We start from the raw sequence: 15,770 nt of genomic DNA on the forward strand, positions 1-15,770 counted from the left end.
TGTAATGTTATAATTTAATTGTAATCTTCAAAAAACTATTACTATACTAACAGCGTGCGTGTGCTAATGTGTGTAAAACTGTTTCATTATTACAAGGAGATGCAAAACATTACAATAATAATAATTACATATTACTGTATCTTTTTGTCGTACTTCTTGGAGTATAAAATTTATTTGCGGTATTTGTTATATATTTTCTCAAGACGAATAATACGAATAATACATTGTAAATAATACACAGTAATTGATTTTAAATGTATAATTAAATTATATAAAAACTTGTAGAATTTTTTCTTAAATATATAATCATTCCTTCTAATTATATATAAAATAAACATTAATATTTAAAATAAATGGGAAATTGGTAATTATCTATGGCCACTGACGTTCGCTTGTGATAGTAACACCGATAAGCAATAATAATGGTTGTCTATGAGATTTATTTATTGTAGTGTCAGGTTAATGGTGTAATTGTAGATTTAACGAAACGTACGTTTATTACAAACTATTGCGATGGCTATGTTCCGATCTCCTTGGGAGGTGTACTTTAGGCCTCCGAAGGCCAAGCCTAATAGGAAAGAAGGCGAAGGGATGCACACCTGCGATATTTGCCTGGACGGATGGGACAGTGAAACCGAGGTGGACATACATCGTACGACAGCCCATAAAAACCAATTACAGAGCCTAATGAAGGATACCACCAAAAATGTCTGCAGAGTGAGTTTATTCACATAAGATCATATACATTAGAGGAACCAAATAGTAATGTCGCTTTCTTAAGTTAAATTCACACGACTACATTTTTAACAAGTTTTTATTTCTAATCGACAATAAATTCACCTTCATTACCAACAACTTCATGTTCAATGCCAGAGCAGTAAAAATCAATTGGCTTTTCTGTAAAATATGACGACAGAAACGACGTCACTTTCCAGTCTCTCTAATATAATAAGTCGTGTTTAAAGTGGCACTGCCACATTCTTTTACATCCATCATTAGTGTTGTATTATCAATATCCAAGAACAGATCCGATATTATAGTCAAGACTGGAGATTATTTATTTAGCATATATTGAAAGAAATATAGCACAAACTACTCTAGCATAGCTATAACCAAGCACTAAATCATAAACATAATAAAAAAACCTTCACCAGTCGCATTTGGAAAGTTTCTGCATATACAATATATATTAAAGTTCCACAAAATATCTTAAACCTTCTTTTTCTTAGTTTTAAATCTAATATTAAAAGTATAAGATGCATGATGTTTTAAAACAACAAATGTGGGAATCCCTTGTTTAAGGGCTAGTTGTGGGTGATATTGGAAGCATTAAGTCAGCTATGGACACTATTAGCAGTCCAAGTAGGCCTTGCATATTACCAACATTACCAAATTTTAACAGCACAGTGTGTATTTTTGTATATTGTTAGGCAATAGGCAGTTCACAATATATATTAAGTACCATTATTTACATTAGCATTTATATAGATTTATTGCTAAAATCTAACTTGTGAGCCTTCAAAAGTATATCATCAAATAAATCTTATAGCATTCAAGTGTTTTTAGTTAATTCAAATGTGTGAAACTAGATTTGTTGACTTATTTACATGGTTGTTATTGTGAAGTATACATAAAAATTGTTATTTTTCATTTAATTTGTACAACTGTTGAGTTTCTAAATGGTTCTTCTCAGCAGATTTTATTGAAAAAACCCACATCAGTTTGTTATAGGTTCTTCTAATGTCAGGATGCATTTGGAGCCCTGCCCATCATATTTTTAATACCTAGACATCTGCCCAGGAGATAGGCATTATATATTCCTTATAATACAGGGTGATTGGTTTCAGGTGTGGAAGCTTTAAAGCCTTTGCTAACAAATGAGTTATATATATATATATATGTATTTATATATATATATATATATATATGTATTTATATATATATATATATATTATATATATATAAATTTATATATATATATATATATATATATATATATATATATTACAAGAAACTAAAATTAGAATAGCATGTGAAAGGTATAACAGAGAATATTCAAACTTTGAATATTACTTTGGCCCCTCACTCTACACCACAATGAATCTGAGATTTCATGAAAGATTACATCTCATAGAATTTGAAAGATGTGTGTGCAGATTCCATATCTGCAAGGCATAAGTTTGTTGAAATTGTTAACCCAAAGAATAACAGAATGGTCTAATAACAAAGTTTTAAATTTAGAGATGAAATTTGAATCTTAAATGGGCGTTTTGTTTGGGCAAATGGCCATGGTGATAAAAATTCTCCAGTGATGGCCATGTTGCTTACCTGATTGTTTTCTTTCATCTATGGATCTTCTCATGTTCATTTCAGACAGAACATCCACTGCTGGACATGGGTAACCCCTCCTAGAATTTCTTATAGAAACATTTAGAAGAGGCTTTTATTTGGAGTTTTCAAATGACCTTTACAAGGCCATCATGTTTACTTCTTGACAGGACGTTGCATGCTGCGGCTACCTATCTGTGGTCTTAAATTCATATTCATCTGATGATTATTTTTTTCCAGATATGTGTGAAGTCATACAAGAGCAAACAGGACCTGATACACCATGTGAAGACCTGGCATCTCCTGAGTAGCGAAGATGCAGTGAGAGTTGAACGTGAGATGTTCATATGCGACATCTGTACTGTTATATTCTTCAACAAACTACTTCTTCAAGCTCACATCCTGATCTTCCATACTAATTGCGATAAGCTTAACACTTTCACCGAATGCCCTAAGTGTCTGAAGATGGTGCATCTCAAAAACATCTGGTACCATTTCCAAGGTCACCATATACAGAGTGTATCATGTTGTAAGATATGCCTAACCAAGTGTACGGATCGGAAGGAGGTACTTCAGCATGTTTCATCTGAACATAACAAATATTTATTCTGCGACATCTGCCAATATCAGAGCAAAAACGCGAATTACTTCAGAGAACATCTTAACACCAGACATGGGAGGAAGGTCCAGCCAGGTTCATCAAGCGTGAGATACAAGCCCTACTTCCTTCCAAGAGTTGGAGATTATAAATTGAAGTTTGTATGTGATACAGCATTCAAGGGTCTCAAGATATCGTACCTTGAAGAATTGAAGATTAGGATCTGTATTCTCTGTCGAGAGATATGCATTGGTGAGCAAAGTATGAAGGATCACATCAGGAATGTTCACACAGTCCACCAACCCCAGCAGCTCTGCCATATATGCTCCTGTGGCGAAACTTTCAACAATAAGGTGCTGCTGAAACATCATATCTTCAAATCGAAAGGAGACCATACTGATATTGGTAAGTATTCATATCTGATAGCACATGAAACACACTGTTCATAACTGTAATGTGTTATATTTATCACTTAAGTATATATTCTGTGGGATCATTTATCTGAAAGTGATCAGTAACTAGTGGGACACAAAGTCTATTATTGAATATTTCAGTTCGTCACTTTAAGATGGGCACTGTCCCATCATAGGTTTGGAAGTAGCTAACAGCGAGTAAAACTCACCAACTGTACCTCTGCTAGATTTTGCTCAGTCACTTGTAAGGCAATGTGTTTTACAATCATTATAATATTAGTAAGTGAAACATCAGTCTTGCCATCCATCTATTTATTGGCCTGTTTGTATAAAATGATCATTTTGAAATAGGTTACATTAATACATTACTTTCTATTGGAATGTCACAGGGTTCTGTCAGTACAAAGTCTGTAGGCACAGATTAAAAATAATAATTAATTTTAATATGTAGTAACACAATTTTTTTTTAATGATTTTTACCTCTATATTATTATTTCATAATTTATTCTTTTTGTTCATTAGTTATATATTCAAACATTTAAAGCTTTTATACCTATAACTAATCACCCTGTATACAATATCTCAGTTCAACTTACCTACACATCTGTCCCATCTAGCTAAAGTTGCATATGGTATAACTTGTTTGTTCCAAAAATCACTCAATCTAACATCGACATTTTTCTCAGTAAATGTGTGTTACATTCACCATGTTAAGCTTTTACACATATGAATAAACACCCTGTATACAATATTTCAGTCCAACTAACTTACAGATCTGTCCCTTCTGGTTAATGTTGTATATAGTATAACTTTTTTGTTACAAAAATCACTTTATCTAACATGAAGATTTTTCTCGGCAAATGCGTGTTACATTCTCCCAAAAGCTTTTATACCTATAACCAATTGCTTTTTAAATTTCAGGTCTAATCAACCCCAATGAGGATGTGGTTTATGCCGTAATTCTGGTGGACGATAACTTGGATATATTGCCACAGGAAAACTCAGATGCAACACCACAGACGAGCATTTGAAGTTTACACCATTCTCGATCTGAGACATTTTATGTATTATGAGGTAATATGTGGCTAAATAATGGCAATACTGAAATAGTTTTTTTTATAATACAGGTTTATCCATAAATCAATATGAAACTAGATTACTATTCCTTAGTATATACTTTTTTAAATACCAATAAAAGTAGTTAAGTAGTGGGTATTTATAATTTTTTATCTGTCGCTTACCAGGGTTGCCAGGTAACATTCGAATGAAGAAAAAATTAAACGTGTAGATTAATTTAAAAAATTGAATATTAATAATATTATAATGAATAATCGTGAAATTATTTTTATTTCGAATTGCAATGGTTTTAATACGTGATATGTGTATATATATATTTTAATTGTTTTATTTCATTAATCAATACGTGTTTTATTGAAGGATATTTTTGTCTTGGCGTCGATTTATGGGACAATCTGTTTTATCAATGCCCTTACGTGGATATTTTTATATTAATACTAACATTATTTGAATTATGGCTTACGGCAATGAAACATAGGGTTTCACTCAGATGTTCAAAGAGCCAAGTAAGGTTATTTGCTCCTTGAAGTTCTAGAGTTAGGACCGAAGAACTCGTCATAGGTCCCACTGGTTCTATTAAATACCTATAGGAGGCTTTTATCCAGCCATGAAGGTCATACGGCTAAGATGATAGTGATGAATTTAGAACAGTAAGATACTCTAGATCTGGGATGAGCAACCCGCGGCCCTCGATGCAAGAAAATTTCAATTTTTTTTGTTTTTTTTTTTAATGCTAGAATCAAGGCTTTAAAGATAATAAAAGTGTCTAATTAGTTGTAAATCGGTTGATACGAACATAAATTACGTTTAGAACATGATTTGAACCTTAAATATATACTTTTTTTTTTCATGACAATGTTTTTGAACTGCGGCCCTCCGACCAAAAAAGGTTGCTCACCCCTGCTCTAGATCTAAACGGTAGGACTGTTGTTGGCAACACCGACATGAAAAAATGTAAATATAAATAAAACATACAACGTTTTCTTCCTGTAAAAAACAATGTCACCATTACGCTATCATTTTTAAATTGATTTTTGCATATCAGCTATTTATTCACCCGTTTAAAGCTACTACATCAATATTGATTCATCCTGTGTAACTTTAGTAAACATTTCAAAATATATTGTCTTAACCTAAAACTACCAGATACTGTTAGAGCATATATATATATATATATATATGCAACCGACATATATATATATATATATATATATATATATATATGTCGGTTGCACGTGTAATTTTCCTGACTGCCACTTCAGATATCATTACTTTTAATTCTAGATAATTTAACATATATTAAATTAAATTGTAATGTAGGTAGATAAAATAATCACAATTAAGAATAATTTTAATCTGTTCATAACACACGGAAAATCGTTTGCACTTATTTTAAGAAATCATTTTTAATTTCCTTTTTACAATGTCAACGTAGTACAACTTATCATGTTTATATAAGGTGATGCAAAAGTAATTTTTATATATGGCGCCAAATGTCACCGCTTTGACTTTATGATTTATTATTTAAATTTATTTAGATTTATTATTTAAATATATAGGAAATTATTTGCAAACTAAAGATCTAGTATATCTATAGCGCAGTGACATTTGGGCGCCATTTGTAAAAATTAAATCACTTTCACATTATGACATTACTTTTGCGCCACCCGTTAGTTCTTGGACGATTTTTAGGATAAAAGTACTCGCACTTGTAAATAAATCTACATTTGTAACCAATCCGAACTGGAATATTTTGGTGAAATACTGCTTGATGTCACTGCGACAACTTTGTGATTCAGTTACAGGAATATTTTAATGCTAATTTCCATTGTATCCTTTTGTTTATATTTGAAGTCGTTGTTAACATTGTAGGGTTGCTACAGCAAAAAATAAAGTAGAGAAGAAGAAGAGAAGAGCAGTACCCTATTATCCCTCGAAATGCCTAAATACCCCTCCCCCTCCTCTTTTATTGGTCGCCATCTTGTTGAATTACTAAGTGTTGCCATGTATCTTAACGAAGTATCTACAGCTTTATTATTAATTTTAATTTCTGTACGTATGTATTTTAAATCAATGCGAGAAATCAACATTAGAAAATTAATTAAAAATCTTATGTATCAATAATTTTAATCGTGTATTTAAATTGAATATTATAATGATTTTAAATTATATGAATGTCAAAAAACGGTATTCTATTTTTAAATCTGGATATAGCGATATGAATATTTGTGGGTAGTTCGAATTTTTATATAAGGTGTAAAATTAATTATAGAATTAGATATTTGTTAACATAATAATAGAAATAATAATAAAGGTGCGTATTATTACTTTACTTGTTTGGATAGCAATAATTTTAACGCTAGTTTGTGGTTCTTATAAAGATTGAGGGTATTCATATAATTTTTACTATCAAACAGAACTGTACACGTTGTGTTTCTTTATATACTGTATTAAACGTATCAAGGTGAAGTTAAAGGGAAAAACGTAAAATAGAAATGAGAATTTGAAACGAAATTACAGTACCCGGTGATGAAAATTGAATATCGGGCTTTGGAAAGAGACAATTGCCTAATTTCGGCTTCGTAGAGCGCTATCTCTTTCGAAATACAAACAGTCTGGTATTTATTAGGAGCTGTTACAACAAGTGTCATTTGCTTCTTTTGATAATTATTCTTATTCTTTGTTTAAAATACATCAATATTTCTATAAGTGGTGGCTTTAGGTTGCTTTACGGTAATATAATAAATAAATCCACAGTTCGTTGTGCAATATTTATCGCTGGGTACTGTAGCATATACCATCTGCAAAATTTGAAAAACACTATATTCCCCATAAGATAAATATACTGTTTGAAACTGTTTATGAAAGTTTGGGTCAATTTTAAACTAGTCTCGGTAAATATAATTTCTCCCGAAATAGAAAAAGCTAGTGATAAATGATAAGAATGACGACATGTTCTGTTGTGACAATATTTCTATGAATATGCGACTCTCCCAAAGTAAAGCCGTGTACAGTACCCGGTGATAAATATTGGACATCAACTTTTGGAAAGAGACAATCGGCTAATTTCGGCTTCGTAGAGCACTATCTCTGTCCCACACTACCTATATGTCGTTTTATCAGTCGTATCTCGTTTTCGTAATGTTATAACATTTTGTGACAGTTGCGAGGGATAATCATTTTTATGGTTACCTTGTTCCAATAAAATTCATTAGTTTTCTGTAAACTGTTCAATTTTTACCTTTCTACTGTCAGTCATCGATGACTGACGCATCCTAAACGAAAAGGTAGGTGTCAGTCATCAATGACTGGCGTAGCTTAAACGGTCAGGTAAGTGTCAGTCGCCGATGACTGACGCATCCTAAACTAAAAGGTAGATGTCAGTCACCGGTGACTGATGCGGTCTAAACGGAAAGCAAGGTGTCAGTCATCAGTGACTGGCGTAGCCTAAACAGTCAGGTAAGTGTCAGTCACCGGCGACTGACGCGGCACTCGACGTCTTAATGTATGCACGTACCCAACGGAGTTGAGTTTAAATTATCAATTACCGTTATCTCGATGGGGCGTTATGCTTTATTTTTAATAGAGCCACTAAATGTAATTTAAAAATCTGAAATTCTTGTTTTATTATCAATTTCATCAAGTTCTATGTGTAAATAAAATTTGGTTAGATATATCTTAACATAGTTGTAGCTTTGAAGTCTGTATATCAGCTTCGGCACTATTTTTACGAATACCTTCATTGACCACTTGTGTCAGTATTACAGCGAAACATTTTGTAGTATTTAGAAATCACATTCGTATAATAAAAGTGTATTGATTGAATATTTGTTTTATTTTTGGACCTTTCAAAACAAGAAAACATCTAATATATAAAATTCTCGTGTCACGGTGTTCGAACTTGAACTCCTCTGAAACGGCTGGACTGATTTTTACCAAATTTAATATGCGTATTCAGTAGGTCTGAGAATCGGCTACTATCTATTTTCTATACCCCTAAGTGATAAAGGTTGTTCACACTTAAAAAATATTTTTTATTTTTTTAACGAAATTTTTTGTTTTTATTTTTTTGTGATACAGCATACAAGAATACATACAACCATAAATTTTCGCCCCTCTACGATCAACCCTTATTTTTTATTTGTAAATTAAAATATCAATTTTTTTTTGCAAAACAACGTTTGCGGGATCAGCTAGTATTTACATAATAATTTCCTGTGTGTCTACCGGCAGCATGCTGACCACTTGGTAGACTGATGATATAGTTAAGGCTGTGTGAAGTGGGCATCCTGTACCGATTTTTAAAGGGTCACTTATACCCCCGAATGATTGGCAGAATGATCAGTCTTGTGATGCCCACATTTAGCGTCTACTGCCACAGACAAATTCACCTAGCTACGTCAGTAACCTTGGTTCCTTTTTTTATATGGTCCCTGTTGGGGACCTCTCGTTCCCCTATCTCGTGTGGCACAGGGACTTTTTAATTCTAGTAATTTATTCATATTTTTTATTATTATCATTCTTCTCTTTCATGTATCATCTTATCACTATTTTTGGTACTACTATATTCCTTTTATTTCTATATTTTAGGGCTTGTTTTATTTTTACCTATTGCATTTATTACCACCTTCCTGCAGTAGCTGAGGAAGCATTCTCTCTCTCCTTCGTCTTGCATGATGGCCGAGATATTCCTTTCCTCTATCTTTTTGCCCATCCGGCATTCGGAATCTGCGCGCAGTCTTCCGAACGCCGGGCAGTGGGCCACAAGGTGGACCACGGTCTGGCCCACGCCCGGTTCACAGAAGAACGAGGGGAACCTTGGTTCCTCAGCGGATGTCTGCATGATAGATTATCAGCAAAAATCCGAGCATACCACGCTAATTTATCTAACAAGAAAAAAATATCAGGAAAATGGAACACTGGATTCAGTTTCAAATTTATATCAATAAATAATTAGTTCAAAAAGGTGCATACTATTAGTTTACTTGTTTGGATAGCAATAATTTTAATGCCAGTTTGTGGTTCTTATAAAGATTCATATAATTTTTATTATCAAACAGAACTGTACACATTTGTTCCTTTATATACTGTATTAAACGTATCAAGGTGAAGTTAAAGGCTTCGTACATTAACACAGAAGTGTCAAACTCGCGGCCCGCAAAAAAGCAACGTAAAATAGAAATGAGAATTTGAAACGAAATTACAGTACCCCGTGAAAAAAATTGAACATCGGCCTTTGGAAAGAGACAATCGGCTAATTTCGGCTTCGTAGAGCGTTATCTCTGTCGCACGAAATACAAAATTAATGAAGGTAGTTCAACAATTGAGGAAGATAGCATCAGCTAGAGTTTGGACGTATTTGATTTTGTCGATACGTGTCCTGAGAAACTTAATATGCACCTAGGACACTGTTTTATAAAATATCAATCCAAAACTAAAAACAGAGTGTGATATGTGATAAAGTTTGTTGTTTTCAACATAAAAATATATAAACTGGTGAAATTTTAATATTTTGTATACGTTTGTTTATTTATAAATGTTTTTAAAGTATTTGTAGTGTTACCCAAATTTGGTCAAAACTGTCTCGAGTTGCTGTTTAGCGAAAATCACCACGAGTGCAAAAGGGATATTAATATGATTATTTCACAATCGCCGCACACTCGTTTACTTGTAATGGCTGTAATTGTTTATGGTTAATTTACTTTGACTACACTTACACTTCGAAACCCGGGTTTCCCCGAGGATTTTTTTTTTTTTTAATATTAAAAAATGATTTATCATCATTTCACGGGGTGATCGTGTGGACATTTATATGTATATGTGTATATATATATATAAATATGTACGTATGTATGTATATATAGATACATTGTTACGTACTATGTGTTCTAACTCGAAATGACACCCCACTGGTTCACAAGGAGTCCTATATTCACAAATCAGATGGTCACCCTACTTTAACTTTGTACCTTGGTTGCTTGGGTATTCCGCTATACAAGGTTCAATCGAACCATTGGTAAGTCTGCCACTCTACACCGGGGCGTTGGCGTGGACGGTCGTGTACGACACGATTTATGCCCACCAGGTGAGTTTAAATTGTACTAAGAAACCGCACAAAAAGACACCAAAACAGGTATGAGTATACTAGTGTTTTTTTAAGTTGTGAACGTATTGTTATGTACTGTGAGTACTGACTCGAAATGAAACACCACTGGTTCACAAGGAGTTCTATATTCACAAATCAGATGGTCACCCTTTGATCACTTTACCACAAAATATACTTTCGCTCAGTCCAAACTGCGCTTCCAAATCGCTCAAGAAATCACTGTCCAAATAACTTACCGAATAGTCACTTTGTATCACTGATCGTAGATCTTAATCTTATAACTCGAAAAACAACATTGAACTGTCGACATGGGGAGTACACCTATTTATACTACGGAGAAGGTTCTAGTAAGTTCGAGATAGTACTCGGTTAGAATTTCCGAGCACCGTACGCAAAAATCGATAAATAACTTCAAGGTCACGGGTGTTCACGGCACTTCTTGATCCTAGGATTCCGTGTTTATTGTTTAGAGGGTTCTGGAACTCGTGCTTTGTAACAATATCTTAATCATCACGCCTGGCAGGTGGTTCAACGGTATATATAAGTAGATAGTCCTGTATGCTCATATTCTGGAAACTTGTTTCAGACCAGTGGTGATCCAATGTATTTAAGAAACAAACTGTGAACTATATTTGATTGTATCCCAGCAATCGAATCCGCGACCTACGACCGCAAGTTAGTCCCAAACCACTGTGCTCCCACTGATCTAAACAATAATTACGAATCCGACATATTCGATTAGCCGGAACAAACAGACAGACATACAACAAATTTTTAATAATAATTTTGGTACATGTGTCATATATATTATATGCATGTAGTAAAGAGCGTTTATTTTAATATTACAAACGTACAAACAAATTTTATTTATTTGTATAGATATACGCTAAATTCTATAACTATGAAAAATCTTTAACAGTGATTGTATTAATAAATAGTTAATTTGTAAGGATGTATAAAACAGGATTAGTTCTTTGGATGATGTTACAGGTAACAGGTGAGCTATTTGATTTATTTTATATATCTAATATATAAAATTCTCGTGTCACGGTGTTCGAACTTGAACTCCTCTGAAACGGCTCGACCGATTTTTACCAAATTTTATATGCGTATTCAGTAGGTCTGAGAATCGGCTACTATCTATTTTTCATACCCCAAAGTGATAAGGGTTGTTCACCCTTAAAACTTTTTGTTTTTATTTTTTTATGTTTCAACATACAAAAATACATACAACCTTAAATTTTCACCCCTCTACGATCAACCCTTATATATATATATATATATATATATATATATATATGTGTGTGTGTGTGTGTGTGTGTGTGTGTGTGTCTGCATAGTGAAAAGTGAAGCTGGGTGGGTCACGAAGCGAGCTTTGCTGATTAGGTGGACACAAAGGGTTTTAAAATGGACGGGACCACGAGGTACCAGAGCGACAGGCAGATCTAATGCCAGATGGGCTGACGAGATCGTGGCTACGGCAGTTCACGGATGGCTCCAAGGTACCAAAGATAGAGAAAAATGGAAAGCTTTGAAGAAGGCTTTTACCCTGAGAGGGTCCATATAAATTAAATACAAAATCATCAAACTATTATTTAAAATTACTAATTTTTAAGTTATTTGTATAGAATTATTATATACAAAATTACTTATATAAGTAAAGAAAATTAAAACATATTTTCCTTAATGGGTTCGTCGTTTGAGCAATCTAGTTCTAGTTCAGTCTAATTCTAGTTGTAGTTCAAAAATTAATATTTTCCGATGTAATAGATACCGTAATCATAATTAAAATGACTACATATTAAAATTAATTATTGTTTACCATCTGTCCTTGCAAGCTGTACCGCCAGAAGTTATTGTCTTGTCGCATTACAATAAAAAAAATAAAATGCAAAATATTTCAGAGCGATCCGTTTTACACATTTAATTAAACACCTGTATACGTGTCCCATAAATCAACGTCAAGTCGAAGTCTGAAAGAAATATGTGACTTATTTCATACTAAGGCTGGCCATGAACACTATTAAAAAAAAAAACATTGAAAGGCAAAGAATGACAGATCACGAGAAGCGAAAAAGAGAACGTAGGATAAAAATTCAAGAACTCGTTTTACCCGAATTTGTTAAACAAGATAGTAGGGAAAGCAATGAAAAGCAATAAATAAATTTAAAAGATAAAAATAATAAAACAAGAGTGGTAAAACAGCTGATAGAGATGTAAATTAAGTGAGATAAATATTGTAAGAGAATTAATAAAAATAAACAAATTAGGAAAATAACAAACGTAAAATTGTAGAACTCTGGAGAATGCGAAAGAAGTAAGGCGATGTATGAAAGTAAAGTATGGAAAGGAATGGGAGATGTGAATGAAATTAGAAGAGAGAATTAATGAAAAAAAGATATGTAAATAAGGACCATGTCCAACCATGGGGTTGAACAAGAGGTCCCTAAAACGTGGCCAATTAAAAAATAGTAGTATAATACAAGGAGGTGATGGTGAATTTTCATCAACAGAATGCCGTGTTCATTGTCAGGACAGCCACGCATCTCCCTGGATACCGCTGGGATATTCCTGTCCTGTCATGTGTCAGAACATCCTCAACGCTATTGAGAAGTATTCATAATTCTAATATATTGTTGTACACATATATACATATATAAATACACATATATACACTAATATGTGAAGGAACTCTCCTGTCTGTCATTTGTCAGTTCTCTAGAATCAACTGTCTGCAAAAATAAACAGTTTTGGACATTTACCACGTTTCCAAGATATTAAAAACGCTAAGCAATCTGGTAATCATAGTAAGTAGGCTTACTTTTTTAGGCCCAGAGATTAATCGAGAGAGCGAATCAGGAATTATGATATCTGCAGCAAAAACCAAGGTCTCCTGTGACAGGTCGCTCATGTAACCAACTGTCGTTGGGGCAGAGCGGTACTCGAGTGGTGACCACGAGTTGGTAGACCGACGGCATAGTCAGGATCACAGGAAGTCGCTGATTGCGGGCAGCGCAAGAAGGCGATGAATGATGAAGAAGATTCTTTGAAGTGGTCGTCAATCGGTTGATGTGATGATGATAAGCTCTAAAATATGAAACTGATTGATACTGAGCTTAAGCTGATTGTGTCAAACGAACAAACTACTGGCTCATTTATTTGTAACATCAAGAAAATATTATTTACTGAAGTAAAAAAAAAACATTAATGAAATGAGATTTACTTTTGTACAGATTAAAAATAATGGACTACAGAAAACTGTTAGAGGACGAGAGAAAGCATAGGAACGGAATCAACGGAAACATAATGAATCCATTCAAAAACGTCAGTTCGGAAATCAAACATTTAGAAATGGGTAAAACCGGTAAAAATGACATCGTAAACTACAATGGTCGTTATAGACATAAAAAAATTAGTAAAGGCAAATCACTTCGCGATCAAAAATACGGTGAAGTTACAAAAACGAATCAAAAAGAACATAAACATTCAATACATGTAAAAAACGATTTAACTAATACCATAGATAATAGAGTAGAAATGTCAAGTTTAGAAACACGAGATGAAACTATAGACAATGAATTAAATTTTTTAACTAAAGGTAGAAATTTAATGGAGACTAAATCAAAATCAAATCAAAAACAAAATGAAGATCACATCAATGATATAGAAATTAGTAAGCAACTGACAGAAACATTTGCAAAAATAGAAGAGAATTACAAAAAAATATTCAAATGGGAACTGAAAGCGTTCGAAAACAGATCCTGTGATTGGTTCAAAAGCAAACAACCTTACGTCCTGCTGAAGAAGATAATAAGGAAATGTAACGTAAGGATCAGGAGAAACGGATACAGCGAGGACTTTCTACGAACTTTAACAAGGACTATGAACAGATTTTCTAAAGCATCCTTTGAATTCACAGAAGATATGGTCGAGGTAAAGTAAGGAAACGAAATTATTAATATACACAAGGGATTGGTAAGTGGCAATGGATAGGTTACATAGCGCGCAGAGCAAGTTCAGCACTGATAGCTCAGCCGTTGAAGATTGAGAGCTGCGATCGCAGTTCGCGGATTCGATTCCTGGAATACAATCTAATATAATTCACACTTTGTGCGTTAATTCTATAGAACTGCCACTGCTCATAAACAAGTTTCCAGAGGAGCCCATACTCTGGAAACTTGTTTGTGAGCAGCGACACCGTACCATAATACCACACTGCCATCGCTAACCCATCTGCCTTGCATGGCGATTAAATTCAAATAGATATCTTCGGAGAAAGCATTTACCTTGCAGTGGAAATCTATGAGCTGAAACAACTACGAAGAAGAGAGCCCTATGTTCAGCAGTGAACGTTCTATGGCTGAAATAATGATGATGGTGATGGTTAAGGTAAAGGATTCCCAGACCACTTTCGGCAAAGGTCCCTTTTCCAAAATAAAACCTTGAAACTTTATTTCTAGATGTAATTATAGAGGATTATAAATTGGACTTTCCGGCATTCTTCCCTTGACGTACGTGACCACTGAAGACGTGAAGAACTAATTCAAATTGTACTCTCATTCCGAAAAAAATCTGGTATTCCAGCAGAAACAGAAACATGGCTAGGAACAAATTTAAGAATCTGTAATATTCTTCCAGCTGGTGCTGGAGAGGGTATTCGGGAAAATGGAAATTCGAGAGGAAATACTCGACGTTAGAAAACTGCTGCACTATCTTCGCAACGCGATGGAACTGCACAAGCAACACAGGCACAGGGATTCGACGATAATTCTGAAGCCCCGTCACTGTTTGTCCCTTTCTGTCCCCGGATGTTTCTGTAGGCCCGGGTGAGTTTCTATCTCTTTTATTCACCACCATCATTGCAGCTGATAAACTCCCACTGCTAGATCTTTCCCATGGATCGCAACAATAACTAATATTTTTTTTAATGGTCCCCGCTATTGGGGACAGGGACTTTTTGTTTCTAATAATTTATTCATATAATTTTTTATTATTATCATTCTCCTCTTTCATGTATCATATTATTTGTCGCACTGTTTCTTTCGTTCTACAATTTTCCCAGTCTTTCTCTTTCATTGCATTAGCCATACATCCATCCTCAACCACTACATTCTAGGTTTCCTTACTATTTTATTTTGCAACATTACATTTATTGTTCATACATTTAACACATATTTTCTTTTAATAACTGATATTACGATGCCCGCATCCGGGGACTTCCCGCGACTTTGTCTATGTTGTCGATTCA

The 15,770-nt window shown here is 33.8% G+C and overlaps 1 protein-coding gene across 1 annotated transcript; it reads left to right on the plus strand.

Moving 5' to 3' along the window:
- Window positions 1-421: 421 nt before the first annotated feature.
- Window positions 422-5,554, plus strand: LOC137927378 (zinc finger protein 639-like). The gene is made up of 3 exons (XM_068771177.1): window positions 422-717; window positions 2,569-3,331; window positions 4,261-5,554. Exons 1-3 carry the CDS (start codon window positions 514-516, stop codon window positions 4,368-4,370), a joined length of 1,077 nt encoding a protein of 358 aa, XP_068627278.1. The 5' UTR covers window positions 422-513; the 3' UTR covers window positions 4,371-5,554.
- Window positions 5,555-15,770: the final 10,216 nt, after the last annotated feature.

Source organism: Battus philenor, unplaced genomic scaffold, assembly GCF_028537555.1.
Source record: "Battus philenor isolate CCGP_79_NKW_IND1 unplaced genomic scaffold, ilBatPhil1.0.hap1 SCAF_30, whole genome shotgun sequence".
In the NCBI taxonomy this organism is placed as follows: Eukaryota; Metazoa; Arthropoda; class Insecta; order Lepidoptera; family Papilionidae; genus Battus; species Battus philenor.

Excerpts from the sequence above, each read along its gene's own strand:
- LOC137927378 (XM_068771177.1), top strand. The coding sequence starts at position 514 with ATGGCTATGTTCCGATCTCCTTGGGAGGTGTACTTTAGGCCTCCGAAG. Across the intron at positions 718-2,568 it reads CCACCAAAAATGTCTGCAGA|ATATGTGTGAAGTCATACAA; the intron begins GTGAGTTTATTC and ends ATTTTTTTCCAG. Across the intron at positions 3,332-4,260 it reads AGGAGACCATACTGATATTG|GTCTAATCAACCCCAATGAG; the intron begins GTAAGTATTCAT and ends TTTAAATTTCAG.